The sequence below is a fragment of the Columba livia genome, chromosome 12 (genome assembly GCF_036013475.1).
Source record: "Columba livia isolate bColLiv1 breed racing homer chromosome 12, bColLiv1.pat.W.v2, whole genome shotgun sequence".
NCBI classification, from domain to species: Eukaryota; Metazoa; Chordata; class Aves; order Columbiformes; family Columbidae; genus Columba; species Columba livia.
In genome coordinates, this window is record NC_088613.1 from 12,942,521 (window position 1) to 12,960,068 (window position 17,548).

The following is a 17,548-nucleotide window of genomic DNA, read 5'->3' on the forward strand; positions in this document are numbered from 1 at the left end:
GGAAAACTGCTGTGAAAAATTGGTTAGAAAATGTTGTCTAGTCATCAAGGAGTCTGTGGTTCAGAGGATTTTCCAAGAGAAAAACCCTCCTGGGCTGCAGCCATATGGAGGACAGTGTCCTCTTGGGGAGGACAAAAGCTGCGGGAGGGGAATCCTTTTGTCCTGTGGAGATATGAAATGTCAAAGCTTTACTCCTCCAGTCTGTCCTCCCACAAGGTTGTAGAATGTCGTTAAGGAATCTAATAAGCACAACAGGAATTAAAATGTGTGCCCTCTTGACCCTGCAATAGATATCCTAATTACTCATAATTCTGGATTTTCAAGCTTTCAGGCGGAGCACCAGGCGTGTTCTTCTGTAGTAATGGTAAGGGAGCCACAGGGAATTTACGGAGGGGGAATGGTTGTGGATTGTGTTAGACCATGTTGCAGATGCCATGAAATGTAAGCAGGGTTGTTTTTCAGATCATAATCTGAACTTGAAATGTATTGTGAAATGCAAAATTTGAGGAAAAGCTTTGGACAAATAAGAACATTGCCTTTCAATAATGTAATTTCTGCACAATTTTGAAATATTAAGGATTCTCATATTTTAAAAATCTAAATTAGAAGAAAATTAATAGAAAAATGGAAACTGTTAGCTTCTGTACTTTAACCTCAAAATGTTATTTGAATCAACACTGTCACAAAACAATTGAACTTTGACACTACGCTGCTGATGGAAAACTGCTTTGTCGAAAAACTTCAGCAAGCTTTACTTATATATATATATATACATACACACTTATATATTAAACTGGAATAAATAGTCCAGTCAAATGTAATACCTATCAGCACTCAAATAAACGTAGTGTGTTACTTAGATAGCAGTGTAGGTGAATATCATAAAAATGCTTAGAAGTATTGCAAAATAAATAAAGTCAGGGTATTCATAATAAAAACAATTCATTATTTTTGTTTACATTTTAATAAAGATTTTTTTTTCTCTTGAAATGCATTTGGAGTCACAGCATAAAAGCCATAGAATATTTATAGAATGTTGTAGGTTTATTTTGTTTGCTGCTCTAGTGGCCTTTGACTTGCAATGTGTTTTTTGGTATACCTGATGAAAACACAATTTCAAAACATCTTTTATTTCTACTTCTTGAGTTATCACAGGAAATACTTGTTTACCAGCTTATTTAGCATTTGAGGGTTTTTTTCTGTTTGCCTTTTAAAGTTAACATTTCATTAAAGTGTCTGAAAAATGAACAATTGCACACAGTTGTTCAATGACTTAGTTTAAAATAATTTTTTAGTATTCTCCTTTCTGTTTATTTTTACTACAAACTCAATAAAAAGAAAACAGCCCCATTTGGTCTGTAGATAAATCAAGAAACTCTTGCTAATGTGAAAAAGGGTGTAAATACAGATATTTGAAGCAGAACTGTAGGTCTTTTATCCCACCCCCGTCCCTTGAAGGAGCTGCTGGATGTGAGGTATCTCAAATATAACTGAAAATGAACTTCTTCTTCATCACCCTGCCTGTATTCTGCATTCTGCTGAGGGCAACTCACCTCATGTGCTTATTGTCACAAGTGTTGGAATTCATTATTACAGTAGAATGAGAGTATACTAATATTTTCATGTAGGTCTTTTATCAAGAATAAAAGCTACTGACCTTATTCCACCTAGAAGTACTGTTCCCTTCTTATCTCTCTGAAATTCATCCCTTTTCCTGTCTCCAAGCCCAGGTCTTTGTTCTCTAGCCAGAGAACCACAAAAGATAATTGATTTTTTTTATTCCGATGTCCACAGCCTGAGCTTAAGAAATGTATTTTCTTCTGTTTCCACACCAAATGAATTTATGTAGTTTCAGTGATTCATAGCTTTCTCTATGAAACTTTACCCTTTCAAGGTATTTAGTGATTTATCATAAAATAAGTAAACTACGTCTGCTTCACACACACAATTTTATTTAAAACGTAGACCTTAAAAAAGGAGTATAATATTATATTCTATATACTTACACTGTAGATATTGTAAGCAAGAGTTTTCTTTTTAAAGCTTAATGTATGTGTATTTGAATGCAAGTGTGAATGAAACAGAACACTTCTTTAGTTAGTTTTGAAGAAGAGAGAACAGATGTGAAGAATTCTATGTAGAAATTACTGTGAATATATTTTTCTGAGGATTAGCTATATGAAGCTGCATTTTGAAGGCAGCTCATTTCATCACTTCAGATAAACAGCCTTTCTGTACAGGCAAAACCTCAAGTTCTTTGTATTGTTTTAATGTATCTTTTTCTGCTTTAAGGCGGAAGGTATACTAATGGCCAAATTTCCATTATACAATACATATTTTCTCACTTTGTTTTATCCTTTAAAAGTGTTTAGGGCCTCTTAAAATAGTATACTGATATGCCCCTACATTCTCCAGCAAACCCACGCACAAAAGATTCTCCTTGGTGTTGAATTAAACGAACAAACATACCATGTTGAACTGACTCTGGATTAAATAAACAAATAAATTGATTGATACAAATACACGTCTGTTCAATTGGTGGTAATGGATCATCATATATATTCCTAATGAGGCATTTGAATAACTATTTGATCCCTAAAAAGAAGATATAAATGGTCTTTCAGAGCGTACAGTTACCTTGTTAACAGTTACCTTGTTAAGGGATTTTTTTGTCAGCCCCTATTCTGTTTTAACATGTTTGACTAGATCACTTTTTTAAGCTAAACATTTTAAGGGATGACTTCTGCTTGCACCTTTAAAAGCAACTTTTACTGAGCATTTGAAATTTAATCTCTAGAAGTTGATACGAGACACACTACTCTTTATAGATTTCCTCCATCTCATATTTCCAGTAATGCTTAAGGATATTTAAGAACATGTAGAACTAGGTTTAATATATACATGGGTGAGCAATAAGGCTTTAGAAACATCGTGATGATGTAGTATTTAGTGATATTAGTGTTGTACATCTTGCTGGAGACTAATAATGCTTGCAGATACACTACCATTACTACACTTATTATCTTCCTGCTCGCTGTAACAAACAGCATTGACAGGAGAAGCTCATCTTTCAGAGAACGGTAAAAGGTTTCCAGTGCTCCAAGCACCACTGAGGGGTTGGGGGTGAGCGAGCGGCTGCGTGGTACTGAGCTGCTGGCTGTGCTCAGTCCAGCACGTCAAGATAAAGATGTTACTTGAAGAGGCAAGAGGTGATAATTGTTGGGTATCTACAACTTTCTATGGACATTTCATTCCGTTACTGCAGATAAGAGTTGTATCTTGTAAAGCTTAAAATTAAGTTTTAGACATTGAGAGACAAAGTTTACTGTGTCATAAATGCCCTAAAAAAACTCATATTGAAAATGTTTCCTGTTCCAGACACCAGCTGAAAAATGGCACCTGAAACCCTTTTTCATCCGGCATATTTTTGTAGGATGTTTGGTTTGTTACAGAAACTTTATATCAGTAGTAGAGCTTAATATATACCACCTGAAATGCATAGTCATCTCAGGTGGGGGGGAAGAAATGCAAATTTCACTCTTTACTATGTTTCCAGGTCAAAGGTTATTGCTGGAGGATAAACCATTTTTCACTTTGTAGTCACCTTGTTTAATTGATTTGAATTCAAATTTATAGTCTGTGTTAAATAATGAAGAATGTATTAATAATTAAGAAGCTTCAGTACAAATGTGAAGCAGTTAATTAAATATTAAATAAAGCACATTGTATTACTCAATGTTGTAATCAATATACTAGATTTTAGGCTATTCATTTCAATCATTATACTTCCCAAGTTATGGTTAAAATTCTCATTGATAATATGCACTTCATAGGCTAAGAATCGTGTCCTTTGGAAATCACCGTGTTTATTTTGACATAATTAGCAACAAAACATGGACATTGAAGCAAAAAGGGTCAGTGCTGTATATTCTACAACACTCATTATGCATGAAGAGGTTGCAGGGGGTTTGGGGACTTGAGGTTTTTTTGATGAAATCCCTTCCTATGGAAAACAGCAATTATTGAAACTGAACTTACAGGAGCATTGCTTTTATACTGTTTCTTGGGTTTGATTAGTACAAGTTTGAAATTCTAGTCAGAATAACAATAGGAGATGACTTAATGAAAGATTAATGTGTTTTATTTATATGGCTATTATTTGGGAAGGAAAGATTCACTTAAGTTCAGAAGCATAGTTAATTTATACAGGAATTAACAGATGCTGTCTCTTTTCCCTAATACTTCCTCCATTCCCTGTCTTCTTCCTCACCAACTTCCCCCAGCCATCTTTGATAATGTTTTCTGGACTCATTGAAGCCAGGTACAAAATACTCATGCCTCATACCACAAGGGTTTTATGATAAGAAGCCTAACTCATGGCAGGTTTTAGTATTGAATACAAATTAAGTCTATGGATGTTCGTAGGATATAAACTCTGTTCGCTGGAATGGAAGCAGATCTTATTCTTGCAAGATATCCAGTACAATCTGGCAAGCCTAGGTAGCACAGGAAAATGTGTGATTTCCTGCATGCCTGTTGACTCCTCAGTTAGAACATCTGGAGGATCAATCTTCCTCTGAGTAGGATTTCTCACACCCTTTGGTCATGACAAGTTCTGTACACACAGCTGAAAACGAAAGGAAGTGGTGTGTCCTACTTGTTCTTCCAATAAAATGGTTCAAAGGCTAGAACTTCAATAACTTGGGTTTTAAGTTATTGAGACATATACAGGAAATAAAATATTCATGGCAAACTTGTCCCAAAGGCGTTTTATTATTAAAGCAAAAAAAAAAGAGTATATTATAGCTGCAGTTACTTAGGGTTTCTGTGTTCAAGCTTCTTCCTCCTGACCTTATTAAAGTAACCCAGTTTACACTAACAACTACTTTCCCCTCCCTTTTTTATTGTTAATGTCATTTCTGTTCCCTTCACGTAGTAGAGGCTGTTAAATGATGTTACCCAAGTGGCCACTTTTGGTCACCAGGGTAATTCTGGACTATAATTTCCCTATATTATGCTTGAATTCCTGCTTAGATTTAGTACCACATTTAGTAAATACACATGGGCAAAAAATGGGGGGGAAACGACCCATTCCTTAGGAGCTATTGGCTGGGATGAGTGGTAGAAGGTTGTCATCTTCATCACTCTGGTGGGTTCCTGCTGAGCAGAGAGCACTGAAAGTGCGATGGGAGCTGTTTAATATGAAACGCTTCAGTAAATGAGAGGCACTTCTGGATGCTGACAGAATAGCATTGGCACTGCAAGCCATGTATTCATATATGTGCTGTGTTGTGAAAATATGAAAAATAGCTCAGCAATGGCATAATTATGGGCAATTTGCTTAATTGCTTGCTAATTGTTGCTTGCTTTATTATGAAACAAGAGTGCTCTAAATGTAACACTGGATGGTTTGCATCCAAAATATGTCAAATTCAATACTGGCTTTTCATTAAGACTTCAGCTACATGGCTTTAAAATTCAAGCACTCTGTATTCTGGGTTTTAAGTTGTTTTCATATTTTTTTAATTGTTTTTGAAATTTTGTTTGCACAAATTCTAAAACCCCTGAGCCTGCATCAATACAGTGCAGTCTGATAAGTTTTGAACTTTTAACGAATCTGAGTATTTTGCTGATCAATACATTTAGAAATGTCTTTTGATCATTATTATCCATGTGGATAAAGGTGGACATATTTGAAGGCTTCTCCAGGAGCTCATGTGCTTGGTTGTCCAGCTCTTAGAAATGCACACCTCCCTTTTAATACATGCATTCCTTTTTCTTTTTCTTTAAAGGGACATGTGCAATTCTGAAAGTTTAGCCTAATTTTTGGAAAAACTATTCTCTTCTGTTTTGACCAAGCTATCGTGCTTTGACCAGAATATTAGACCAGACATCTTCAAATGTTCCTAAGTCTTTTTGTAATTCCGTAATCCAAGTGGTGACTTTTACGGCAGATTGAGAAAGGAACCAGCCTTCTTGATGTTGTCTCTGTCGTAGGTTTCCCTTTTGGGGTGGAGGGGAGGGCATGGGGGTTGAAAAGAAAGTGTATCATGCATACACCAAGTATACGCTTCAACAGTCTTAAAGGTCTTTACCAACCTAAATGATTCTATGATTCTAACATTTCAAGATTCTGAGACTGCTGATAACACAGTTGTACTAACAGCTTGTCTTTTGAGAATTCTCTATGAGAAATATTCTTAAAACTGGAACATAATATTAAGCTGGAAATGCCAAAGTAGGGAGTGCTGTGCAATATATTTTGTAAACTGAGAGGGAGAGTAGCATTACAGACCTTCAGCTTGCATCCCCCAAAACAAAGATAATAACCAACACTTTCATTTACTATCTATAAAACCCCACACAGACTTTATAACCACAGAAGTCTCTAACCAAAACAAACAGGAAAAAAACATCAAATAGGGTTTTTTAATAATAGTTTTGACTGAAGGGTTGCTATCTGGCAAGGTTTGGATTCCACTTCTTCTTAAGTGAAAGCAAATATTCTTACTGAAAACTGGTTTGACCTATAAATGATAGAGACTGTGGAGCAATGAAGAAAGTCTTTTAACTATTGTTCTTTTGGTTGTATTTGACAGTTCTGATCTAAACATTTCATAAGAGCTGACAGACACATTCTTTAAAAATGTTCCTAGTTCTAAGGCAGACATTTTTAAAAATAGTTTCATTCCTAAAACAATCTGGAGTTCAAATCAAAGTGGTAAACTCACACATGCATGAGTGTGATCTGTTCTATGAATTAAAAATTCTCTTTCGTATTATTTGTGTGTCATTCTTGAAGAGTCTCCATGTAGCATGAAAAAAATATATATAAAATTAAAGGTTTGTTACTGAGTGAAGTAAGAAATGAGGTAGACTGGTAAGAGTTAGATAGAATATATTGTTTATTCATAATACATGAGGGATATGTACATTTCTATTTCCATTTATAAACCTGTCAGATCTTATGTGAGATGTTACCAGACACTGAATTTCAGTAGCAAAACCCATCTTTTCTTCTGAAAATATTCAGACAGCAGGAACCTTCTTTTACTTGATTGGTAGAGGCAGATGCCACCGAATAATCGCCTACGTTACTACTTTTGAATGAGAGAAAATGTTATTTTCACCCACATTTAGCAATGACTTGCAAAGATGCAAAGTAGAAGGACGCTTAAAGAGTAGCAGCTAGAAAATGCCATGGTCCATTTACACGGCCTCTGGGAAATGGCCACTTGAGCACTGAACTTCACGCTCACACAGCTGCGTGGCTTGAATTCCTGCTCAGCCAGTCTTCTGGGATGCTGGGCTGAGCCGGGCAGAGAATCCTCTGGTTAAAGTGGGTGCCAAGTGGTGGAGGAACAGCCAGACAAGGTGCTGGGGCCAACATCACGGTGCGAGTTACAGTGACCTCTTTGCATGTTCAGTCTGTAACAGAATATTCAGAAATCAGTTGCATTCTATTGTAAGTTGGCACCATTAGTATAATATATTGCTGACATAAAGCTCACTGATAAAAATGGGGATTCTAAAAAATCTGATTTTAAGTAAAGAATAGTTTAGATGACAGTGCAATGCCGAGTAGTTATTTAGAAGGATTTCAGGTGCTAAATGAGCAGGAGAATGATGATATATTAGGACAATGAAGAATGAATTAGACTGACAGAAAGAAAGCTACATTTCATGGCCTGGAAGAGCAGGAAAATAAAGATAATGCCTGGTGAATATTCATGCAGAAAATTTCCTACATTTTGTTCTAGGTTCATTCAGAAACAGAAGAATTATGCTCCAACAGTTATTTTTACTACATTGTGCTAAAACCATGGTATTTCACACTGCTGGGTTTATTTATTTTTACTTCATACCAAACAAACTATTATGCATCCCAGTTGTCCTTGCTGGCATTATTTACCCTGGTAGCTCAGTTGATGATATTTTCTAAGTTTCCTTCAAATGCAGATACTGGGGACCCTGTCTGCCTCACACTATAGTCATTGTAACGCCTTTAGTTAATTTGGTTTCCTACAGCATGCCCAGTCTCCTAAAGATTCTCCCAGGGTTGCACGAATGCTATGGTCTATAGGCAGGTGGTTTGGATTCAAAGAAAAACAACACAGAAAACCATGTTAATTTCAAAAACAAACAAACCAACAACCACCAAAACAAAACACCCCCAAAAAACTCCTTTTAAAGTTATTCTAGAGGTTAAGGATATAATTGATTTTGAAAAATTATTTATTTTCATTTTTTTAATGAGTGCAGTATATTACAAAACAAAACTTGACTGTTATTACATACAGAAAAGCATTTGTATTTGCTAAATACTTTTTTTAATTTGCTGTTCTGCAGCACTGCACAGGTGCTCAGTAGAAAAGGCTTTTAACTCTTTAATGAGAATTGTATATTTTATATGTTATTAATCATAAGCAGTGATGAAACACATCCTCTGACAATCAAGATTACATGTACCACATAGCAATGTTGAAAGAAAGATGATGGCTGCTATAAAAGGTGTATCTTCTATACCGTCCTGCATTGGCAGACTGTTGCGTGATGAAACCTCAACTAAAGCCAAAATAATTTGAATGCATAACTTATGATTATGCCCAGGACTGTTCTAAAGTTGGGGGGTTGTGGGTTTTTTGGGTGTGTGTTTTTGTTTTTTGTTTTGTTGTTGGTTTTAATCTCTTTATTAACAGAATAAACAAGACTGTCATTCTGACGTTCATAGCATGGTAAGGTGTTCCAAGTCTACAGGTAGCCTGGCAACACATGGCACAAAATTACCGTCCTACTGATCTGTTGAGATGGTGTACAAAATGTTTTATAAGTGACCCTTTATGTCTGTAGTTGCCTTATCTAAAGCTTAAATGTTAACTTCTCTTGATGGCTTAGCTTTCTTCACTCTCTTACTGAAGTTTGAGACAGATAGTACAATGTAAGTATTGTAACCACTTGCTGTGAAGAGCTACAAATGTATAAGTTATTTCCAAATAAGTAATTGTGTGTTTTTCAGTGTAACTGAATTAATAGCATTTAAAGAGTGATTAAAAAGCCTTCAGATACAAAGATATACTGAGGTACTGGGTATCAAAAAGGGTTTTTTTTTTTAAATACATTAAAAGGGTTGGTTTTTTTTAAATACATTAAAAGGTTGTGTTTTTGTTTTTTTTTTTTTTTTTTAAATACATTAAATATATCAGTTTCTGTATAAAACAGGGATAACTCAACACTCTGTCAAGGTTCTGCCTGATTTCAGTGAATTGCCTTGACCAGAAGAGAAGCAAACCTGGATAATTAAAGAGCTTAGCAAGACTTGTATATGCTCAAATGTATATCTCTAATAGCAGATAGTAGGACACAGAGAGATTAGACTAATCTACCAGTAGTAACTTTTTTTTTTGCAGGAACTGTTTCCTCTACTGAATTATTTCCATATTTGTCTCCTACTGTCCATCAAAACTGGATTAGTATTTCAACAGCAAGGTGCCAAAGCTTTGTCAGGATTACATTGAAAAACACTGAGACAAAATGACTGAAGACATGTTGAAATGCCAGTAATAGGGTAAAATAGCATTTAAAAACAATCATTTCTCTAACTAGCACATACTCATACAATGTACTTAAGGAGAAATAATCAATAATATAGCATTCATGATACAACAAGCCACCAGCTGTCTGCTTATACGTAGCAGATTTTAAAAAGATGTAACCTGTATTTTGGACAGCAGCATTATATATTTAAACGCCTGAAGGTAAAACTTAATTAATTTGTATTGAAATGTAACATGGAAATATGTATTTGTGGTTTGTAGCTTTACACAGATTTCAACATGCAAAGTATTTATTAAAACAGAAGTGTAGCATGTGTTTAACATAAAGCTCAGACGGTGAGAGGCTTCTACTCAGAACTTACATTGCTATAAGTAATTCCTAGCGGAATACCTTCTCCAGTGGTTTTTAGCCAGAAACCAATTTTAAATGTTATTTTCATGAAGACAGATATTAAAAATATGTATGTATCTTTTATTGGAAGGTTTTGTGAAGACAACACAGCAAAATATCTAATCAGATACTCTTCCTTGCTCTTGGTATATTTAAACCATGCACACAGCAAGAGAATATAAAATTAACACATATAATAGGAAAACTATTTTAAAGAATGATTTGTAGAAGTTTCATTCTATTAGTTTGAATTTACACAACATAGTAAAGACACAGCTTAAATGAAACTGATCAAGATCGTTTATGTATTGCAAATTATGTCTTTCAGATTTAGTGGTTTACTTTGCCTTCGAACAAATTATAATTTCTAATTATAATCCTTTTTCAAGAGCACAAACCTTGTGTCTACTAAAGAAATCTGGTTCAATTACTAGTAAACTGCAGAGGTTACACCTTCTTTTGCTATTACCCTTTGATTTTTCAAGGTTTCCACTATCAAATGCGTGGAGAAATCAATTCTCTTTAAAATAGGTGTTACACTCTCTTTTATTTTTGTATCTCTTGTGTGAAATTTTAAAGCCAATGTACCATCTTTGGCTTTGTATCTGAATTAATTTTGTTTTGCCTTAAGCAAAGCAAGAGAACCCAAAAATCCAGTTTTAAGAGAGTACTAAAAAAAAAAAAAAAAAAATCGTAGTAATTATATTTTTTTCACATAGTTGTATACAAATATATAGAATTATGGTATTAGATTATTATAAGGCTTCTAGCTTTGTTACACAAATGACAATTTCAAAAAATGAAAAGGTCATTGTAGGTAGAATGTGTAAGGGCTTTAGTTACAAGGCTGTAATGATGGTGTCATCTGTTCATTAACCATTAACTTTTTTTCAGATGATAACCAATGACAATACTGTGGGCCCAAAACTTGCCAATATCTAGACCTTCACTTAAGCAGTACACCTGGAGATATTTTCTTTCCAAATTGTGGTCTTCATTGTAGAACTGAGATTGCTTCGTTAACCTTGATTCTCTGTGCGCATCGGTCTTCAGACCTCTAATAATGTCTTGTCTTTTTCCACCCTCCCAGCTATCGAAATAAATCTCCAGAAGGCCCTGGCTGAAGCCTCTGAAACCTGCACACAGGAGTGTCTCATCCTGGGCCATTCCGACAACTGCTGGATGCCACCGTCTTTGACGCAGTACCAGCAGTCCAACACCCCTTTGCCATCATTTGGCTTCCAGCAAGGCTGGGGCCGAGGAGCCAGGCCTGAGGGACGACACACTCTTGGGAGGCCCCTTCCAAAGGATGACAGTGACAAAGGCCAGGGTGGGCCCAGGCCCCAGTTCTACAACACCTGCGAAAGACATTGCGCCAGCGAAGACCCTGTCAAAGTCATTCCTCTGGCAAACTTCGCCGCGGCCCACCAGGCACCAGTGTCTGGGAGCAGCGCTACGTTTGTACATGAGCACCAGCTATAAACACATATCTGACAAATCCACTATTTCAGGCTTTAAGTGTGACTGTATATAGTCACAGCCTAACACTGTTCTAGTGCGTATACAAACCTGTTAGGCTTGTGAATATTTATGTATATAGAATCCTAAATTTGAAATTGAAAAGCTAGATCCTTAGGACTTATTAAAAGAAATTTACCATAGTTCTTGGTAAAACCCACAAATGGGGAAGAAAACCTACAATCCCGAAACAATCAAAACCACAAAATCCTTTTGATTTTCTTATATGGGCCATATAGTGCAAATTTCTGCCAGCAGTTCTTCCTCCCTGTTGAAAGCAATTTCTTAGTACAGTTTGGGGAATATTACAGTTTAAAGATACCTTATTAATTTTTTTCTTCGTTGTTATAATTTATAGCATATACATAGAATTCATCTTCCGTTTGCTTAGCAATAGAGATCAAGTGGGCAATTTCTCTTTTGATTACCTTACATATCTGATTCTTAGGAAGGATGGTATATCTTTCCATGAAAATTCATCTTTTACATAATTAAGAAGGAAAATGTACTTAAAAACATGACAGATCCTTTTGCTTTTATATTTTATTGGCTCAATCTACAGGTATTTATTCTTTGAAAGGATGCAGTATATGAAAAAAAAAAAAAGCTTTCATCTAGGCTTTTCTGTGTGAAATAAACAAAATAAACAACAGGATAGGATATGCGAGATCTAAATTGGAAAAAAAACATCTCAATAACTTTTTTTTTAAGGTCCAATATTTTCCTTTCTACAATAGTGCTACGTATTATGCTTTTCAAGCAATAAGTCTATTTGTAATTTTTATTTTTATTTTTTCATCTTGCAGAGCTTGGTTTGGCTACTGTTCCTGTTAGTTGGAAATTACGTGGGCACCGCTGAAAACAGTAGGAAATTGGGGTAGTTTTTTTCACAGATGTGATGTGGCTGCAAGCTACGGGTGTTTAAAATAATATTATAGTGATGTATGTGGCTTTTTTTACAGCTATTGTTAAGTATTCAGTAAAAGGTTAGTTATTAGTTATTAATACTTCATCACAAATCTATTAGATGAAGGAGTACTCGTCATTGTGGCTTACTTTATTACAGAATGACTGACAGTTCTCAGCAAAGAAGAATCTAGGTAATGAAAGCTAGATAAATGTAATTATAAATACACCCTAATCATTTTTGATCCTTGTCCCTTCCAACCTGATATTCTAAGACTCTATGATATTGTTTGATAAGGTCTCAAGATGATTCTCTTTAAAGATGAGGGAATTTTTTCAGTGTTCTGTGTACTGGAGGATGTATTATTAATAGTGGCAGAAAAAGCTGGTAAATTCTACAGTGCATGAAAAGGATATTCCTTTCTTAGATGAAAAAAAAAACAAAACCCCACAACATTTTCCTTCTAGTATTTTGTTACTGTTTAGCCATTTCATCATTTACAGTATGTACATACCAATAATTCTTTTCTTTAAAACACTGCATAACTTTGTTTAGTTTTATTGCTACGTTAAGTGAGACAATCGAAGTTGTATGGAGGGGAAAAAACACAGTGTGTGAATATTTCCTATGGATAGAATTCTATGTAGGCTTCATATTGTAACTTAAATCTGTAATTTATGAACTGTGTGTAAAAATGCTGTAATATTAGCTGCTTGTAAAATTTACAGAAGTTCAAGTCATTGAGGATTTCCAATGAATGCTAAAAGAGCTTTTCTTATGTGCCCAGCAGGTTTAAGTAGCTTTATATATCGCTGTCCCCACTGTAAATCTATTCCAATGGCATTTAGATTTTATGTGCAAAATAAAAGAAACTTCACTTTTAACCTACTGATAGGGTTTAAATAATGATCATCCGATTATCTAATAATGTACTTCTTATTTTCTTTCTTTCCTTGTTTTTTAAATGTAGTTTTCAATAACATTTGAAAAGATGTGGCACACTGGCTTCCAGTTGCATGTAAATCCTGGAAAAATATAATAATCCTTTGGGTACTGACACACAATAGCTGACAAAACTCATTTCCAATTCCAGGACAATTAAAAAGTTGACAAATTAATTCATACCTAATATATACAAAGCACTTTGTTGTTTGCTTTGGAGACATCACGATGAGAAAAATCAGCAGTCCTTTTCAGGGATATGCAAAAAGAGCTTATCTGTAGTTTACACAGATTTACCAAACATATTAGTCGTGCAAATTTAGAATAATGCTGACAGCTAATGTTTCCTATTGTAAGCAATGGACTTCAGTTTTTATTACAGAGGGCTGCCATACCAGTGTTTACAGAATTGGCAGCTGCGTTGGAAGACTCTCATTTTTTTCTTTTTGTCTGCAACATTTCCTTTCTGCCTGAAAATTATAACTGAAATTTCCTGGCAAATAATTCATTTCTACAATTTGATGATTTTCATAGCATAAGGTGAAGGAACCAAAATTAGTGGTTTTTCACAGGTAGGGAAAAAAATCCAACAAAATTCCCATTTGAATGTTTAGAGTTTTGTGGGTTTTTTTCCCCCTAAGGTATAGGAGCTATTAACCATCCCTCTTTCTCTTGAAAAGAAGTAAGCAAATAACAACAGTAATAAAAAAAACCAATCACCAGAACCAAACAACAATAAAAAATTGTTTAAACAAAAAGCATTGTAAAGATGAATCAGATTATAGGAAGTATTCAATGTGACATCCATGAAATTGTGTTGTGATATTCAAAAATTCTCTCAACAGGATACAAAACAATTAATTGTAAATACATGTATCTGGAGTTAAATGGTTCCCTCATTTTTATATATTACATATCTAATATATAAAACTATGCATTTGAGGTAACATTTTTCTGAATGGCTTGTCAGTATCCAGAGGAATAACTTTACTAGAGACGCTTTACACATCTTGCCATATATATAAATAATTTATCTAGTACATAGACTGTATATTTTTGTGTATTTTTTTTAGTCTTTTAACTTATTTTATCTTGTGTGAATTTGTGGAGAAAACAATCCTATATACAATATACAGTAAAATGGTAGTTACATGATTAGATTTGTTTCATACAGTGTAACAATAAAGGAAAACCTTTGCCTTCAAAGTAATGTGTCACACAGTCTAGCCTAGGTCATCCTGCCCACCCCAAACTCAATTCATGCTCGTTGCACTTCTAAGTATTGCATCAAAGTCACAGTTGGTGGTGGCAGAAAGGAAGACATTTCTTGCCGTATTGTAAAGCAGTCAATTGTGGTTTTTTTTAAAAAAAAAAAAAAAAATCTGAAGTCAAACTGTTTGAAGTAAAATATGCTGTCTCTTTGTTTTCCTAAACTGTGCTGTATTCTGAAGTGTAACTTAATTCTAAAGAAAGGATAATTAGGCATGTCTGCTTGGCCAGACAGAGACGACTGAGCACCTGCTCTCTCTGGGCTGTGAGCTGGCTGGATGCAGGTCATTTAGCTAATTATCACGGCAATGAGCCCATGCTAATCGGACCTGAGGGCTTATGAATGTTAGCATGACAGCGAGCTTGACACAACATTAGTTACGTGGTTCTGAATCCAGCCAGGTCTTTTTCCTTGGCGTAGGGCTGGAGGAGAGCGGCCGCTTTGAGTCAGCCATCGAGGAGCCCAGTGAGTGCAGATCTGTCTGGGTGTTTTGTAAAAGAAGAGTTTGCTCTGCTGTGTTCTAAGCAAGCTGTAATCCAGCCTGGAACTGCATCAGCTCTGAGCTACTGTTATTACACTGCGTCCAGCAAGGGCAAGCCAAAGACCATAGACTTAAATAATTTCTAGTCATTAATGGTTGATTTAGCTCAAGTTTGTTTGATTCAAGCTTACAAAGTTTGAGTTTTTAAAGTTTGAAAATTTACACTTAATTTGTTTGGTCAAGTTTTGCTTTTGCAGCTTTAATACCAATCCTTAATGAATGATTATCAATTACAGGATTGCACTGCAGTTTACTACCTTTATTTCACTGGATAAAGAAAAAGGAAAGGATTGGTTTGTGTAGACACAAAGTAAAGTTGAAGGCAAAGATTTTATTTGGTATAGTAGGAAAATTGTGTATAACTTATGTTATCCCTAGTGAAGAAGGAGATTGACAATTTCTTGTAAATATTTGAGTTTGTATTTTTGGGAAATCTCCCTGCTCTATGGCATACTACAGGATCTGAGAGTGAGCAGTGTATGTCTGTGTATTGAAACAGCCCTAATCACACTTTACAAATAATGCAGTTGGACATCATATACTACAGTCCGGCAGCATTTAAAGTCCAGTAAATTTGCAGTAGTTCTATTTCAGGTTTCTGTACAGCATGTTGTCTTGTTAATTACAATGCTTATTAATAAACTAGATCCACAAAAGCAGTTTTCTCCTTTGTGCTGTTTTCCTCATGTTTCTGATATATAAGGGTTTTAAAAGTATTCCTCTAGCCACACTTTTCTCCCATTTCCACCTTTCCAAAACTCCTTTCTTCATGAAGCCCCAAACTGTCAGAAAGTCAAGAAAATTTAACTTCATTTGCAGTTGCTTCATGTAACTGAGTAGCAGGCTTCTGATAAACAGTAGAAATATTCACAGACAATGTGGACAGCAATCTAGCTTTATCTTATCAGAAATATCTTCCATTTCTTTGTCACTTCTTTTCATACCGAGCTCCCTCCTTCTACTATGCCTCTGATACACTGAGCTGGAGGCAGCAGTGTTTATGTGTTTTGTTTTGTTACAAAATAAGCTATTTCTAATTGAGAGAACATAGTTAATAAGTTGCTGTTGAGCTAAAGGGATTATCCCCTCACCATGAATGTGATATAATGAAATAACCGTGAAATGAGGAACTAATGAAACAACATTTTATGCATTTTTTCTATATTATTTAAGTCCACATTTAAAGAGCAACTCTTTTGATAGTTGGCCTGATACTAAGGCAGTAATATATTATTCTTTGTCACTTATGGCTTTGCAAGCATAGGTTTCTTGTCTGCAGGACCTTTTTAAATAGGAAAATAATATTTATTTGGACATCAAACCTGTGCACAAGTATATTCCTCTACTGCCAACAACTGTTGAAACATTATTATTCCAAAGAATGTATTCGGCCTACAAATATTAAAAGTTCTTGAGGTGGAGGGTTTCCCTGGTTTGGATAGTAAATTCTCAAGCTGGGCTCAGTAATATTTTGAAGGGCAACCTCAGGAGGCAATGAAACACTGGAATTTCACAGAGATGTGATAAAGCAGAATAATAGAGCACAGAAGAAATATGCAGTATCTGAAGATGTGCATCATTTTAGTATTGGTGTCACTGTGCAAAACTGCAGGGGGATGGCAGAAGTAGTGTTCCCTGGGACTCATCTTTTTGTTTTCCTCCCTGCGGGCATAAGGAATACCTGGAGCACTTCTCTGCCCGTGTTTGAAATACTTGAACCCCAGGTATTTGCTGTGTAGCTCTACAGAGTGTGGTATTTTCACCAAAGGGCTGCAGCACTGAGGGAGGGCTGGTCCAGTGTTCAAAAACCATCTCCTAACTGCAGGATGCACTCCAAGACCGCCTGCTAGGTAATTTGTGGGGAGGTGGTGGTTTGCTAGAATGTACATGTGGATTTATTTGAAGAAGAACATTTTTGTATACCAATAGAAGGCAATTTTGGAGATATGCTGCCCATAAGATCATTTAGCATTCTTGCCTTTTCTTCAGGTTTCTTCCAGGTGTGGGCCTAGGACTGAGCTGTAGTTTGACTGAACAGCTGCTGGTCTGCTCCTCGTTAGAAGTGCAGCGTATCAAGCAGAAGAAGAAAATGAGCAAAAAGGTATTTTATATTTTTTATTATTTTAGTGATTTAGAGATCTTTTGATGGTGCATATTTTGTGCTTAAAACTAAAGCTAAATGCATTTATGATCTGAAAGCTATGTCTTCATATTTAATTCAAAGCAATTCAAATCAGGAGCTTAAATCTGTAGGTCCATGCTTTCCAGAGAGCTTTGAACTATGGAATTGATGCTACCTCCTCTTACACTTTTTCTTCACTAGGATTAAGAAGTCTGTATTTATAAAAAAGAAAGTTAGTATGTACACTTATCAAAGAGACAGATAAATGAAGTGCCTGGAAGCACTGTACTAGACTTCAACCTA

At 35.3% G+C, this 17,548-nt stretch overlaps 1 protein-coding gene across 4 annotated transcripts in view; it reads left to right on the forward strand.

Annotated features, from left to right (window-relative positions):
* PCDH11X (protocadherin 11 X-linked) overlaps nucleotides 1-15,782 on the forward strand; it is a 461,528-nt gene extending 445,746 nt beyond the window's left edge. For 3 of the 4 annotated variants that reach the window (XM_065077865.1, XM_021295015.2, XM_021295014.2), the window contains one exon: nucleotides 11,036-15,782. In XM_065077865.1, the coding sequence (XP_064933937.1) occupies nucleotides 11,036-11,427 (392 nt within the window). In that variant the 3' untranslated portion in view covers nucleotides 11,428-15,782. The remainder of the gene's footprint in view (nucleotides 1-11,035) is intronic. The other variant, XM_021295031.2, reaches the window with a different exon arrangement.
* The last annotated feature ends 1,766 nt before the right edge of the window (nucleotides 15,783-17,548 follow it).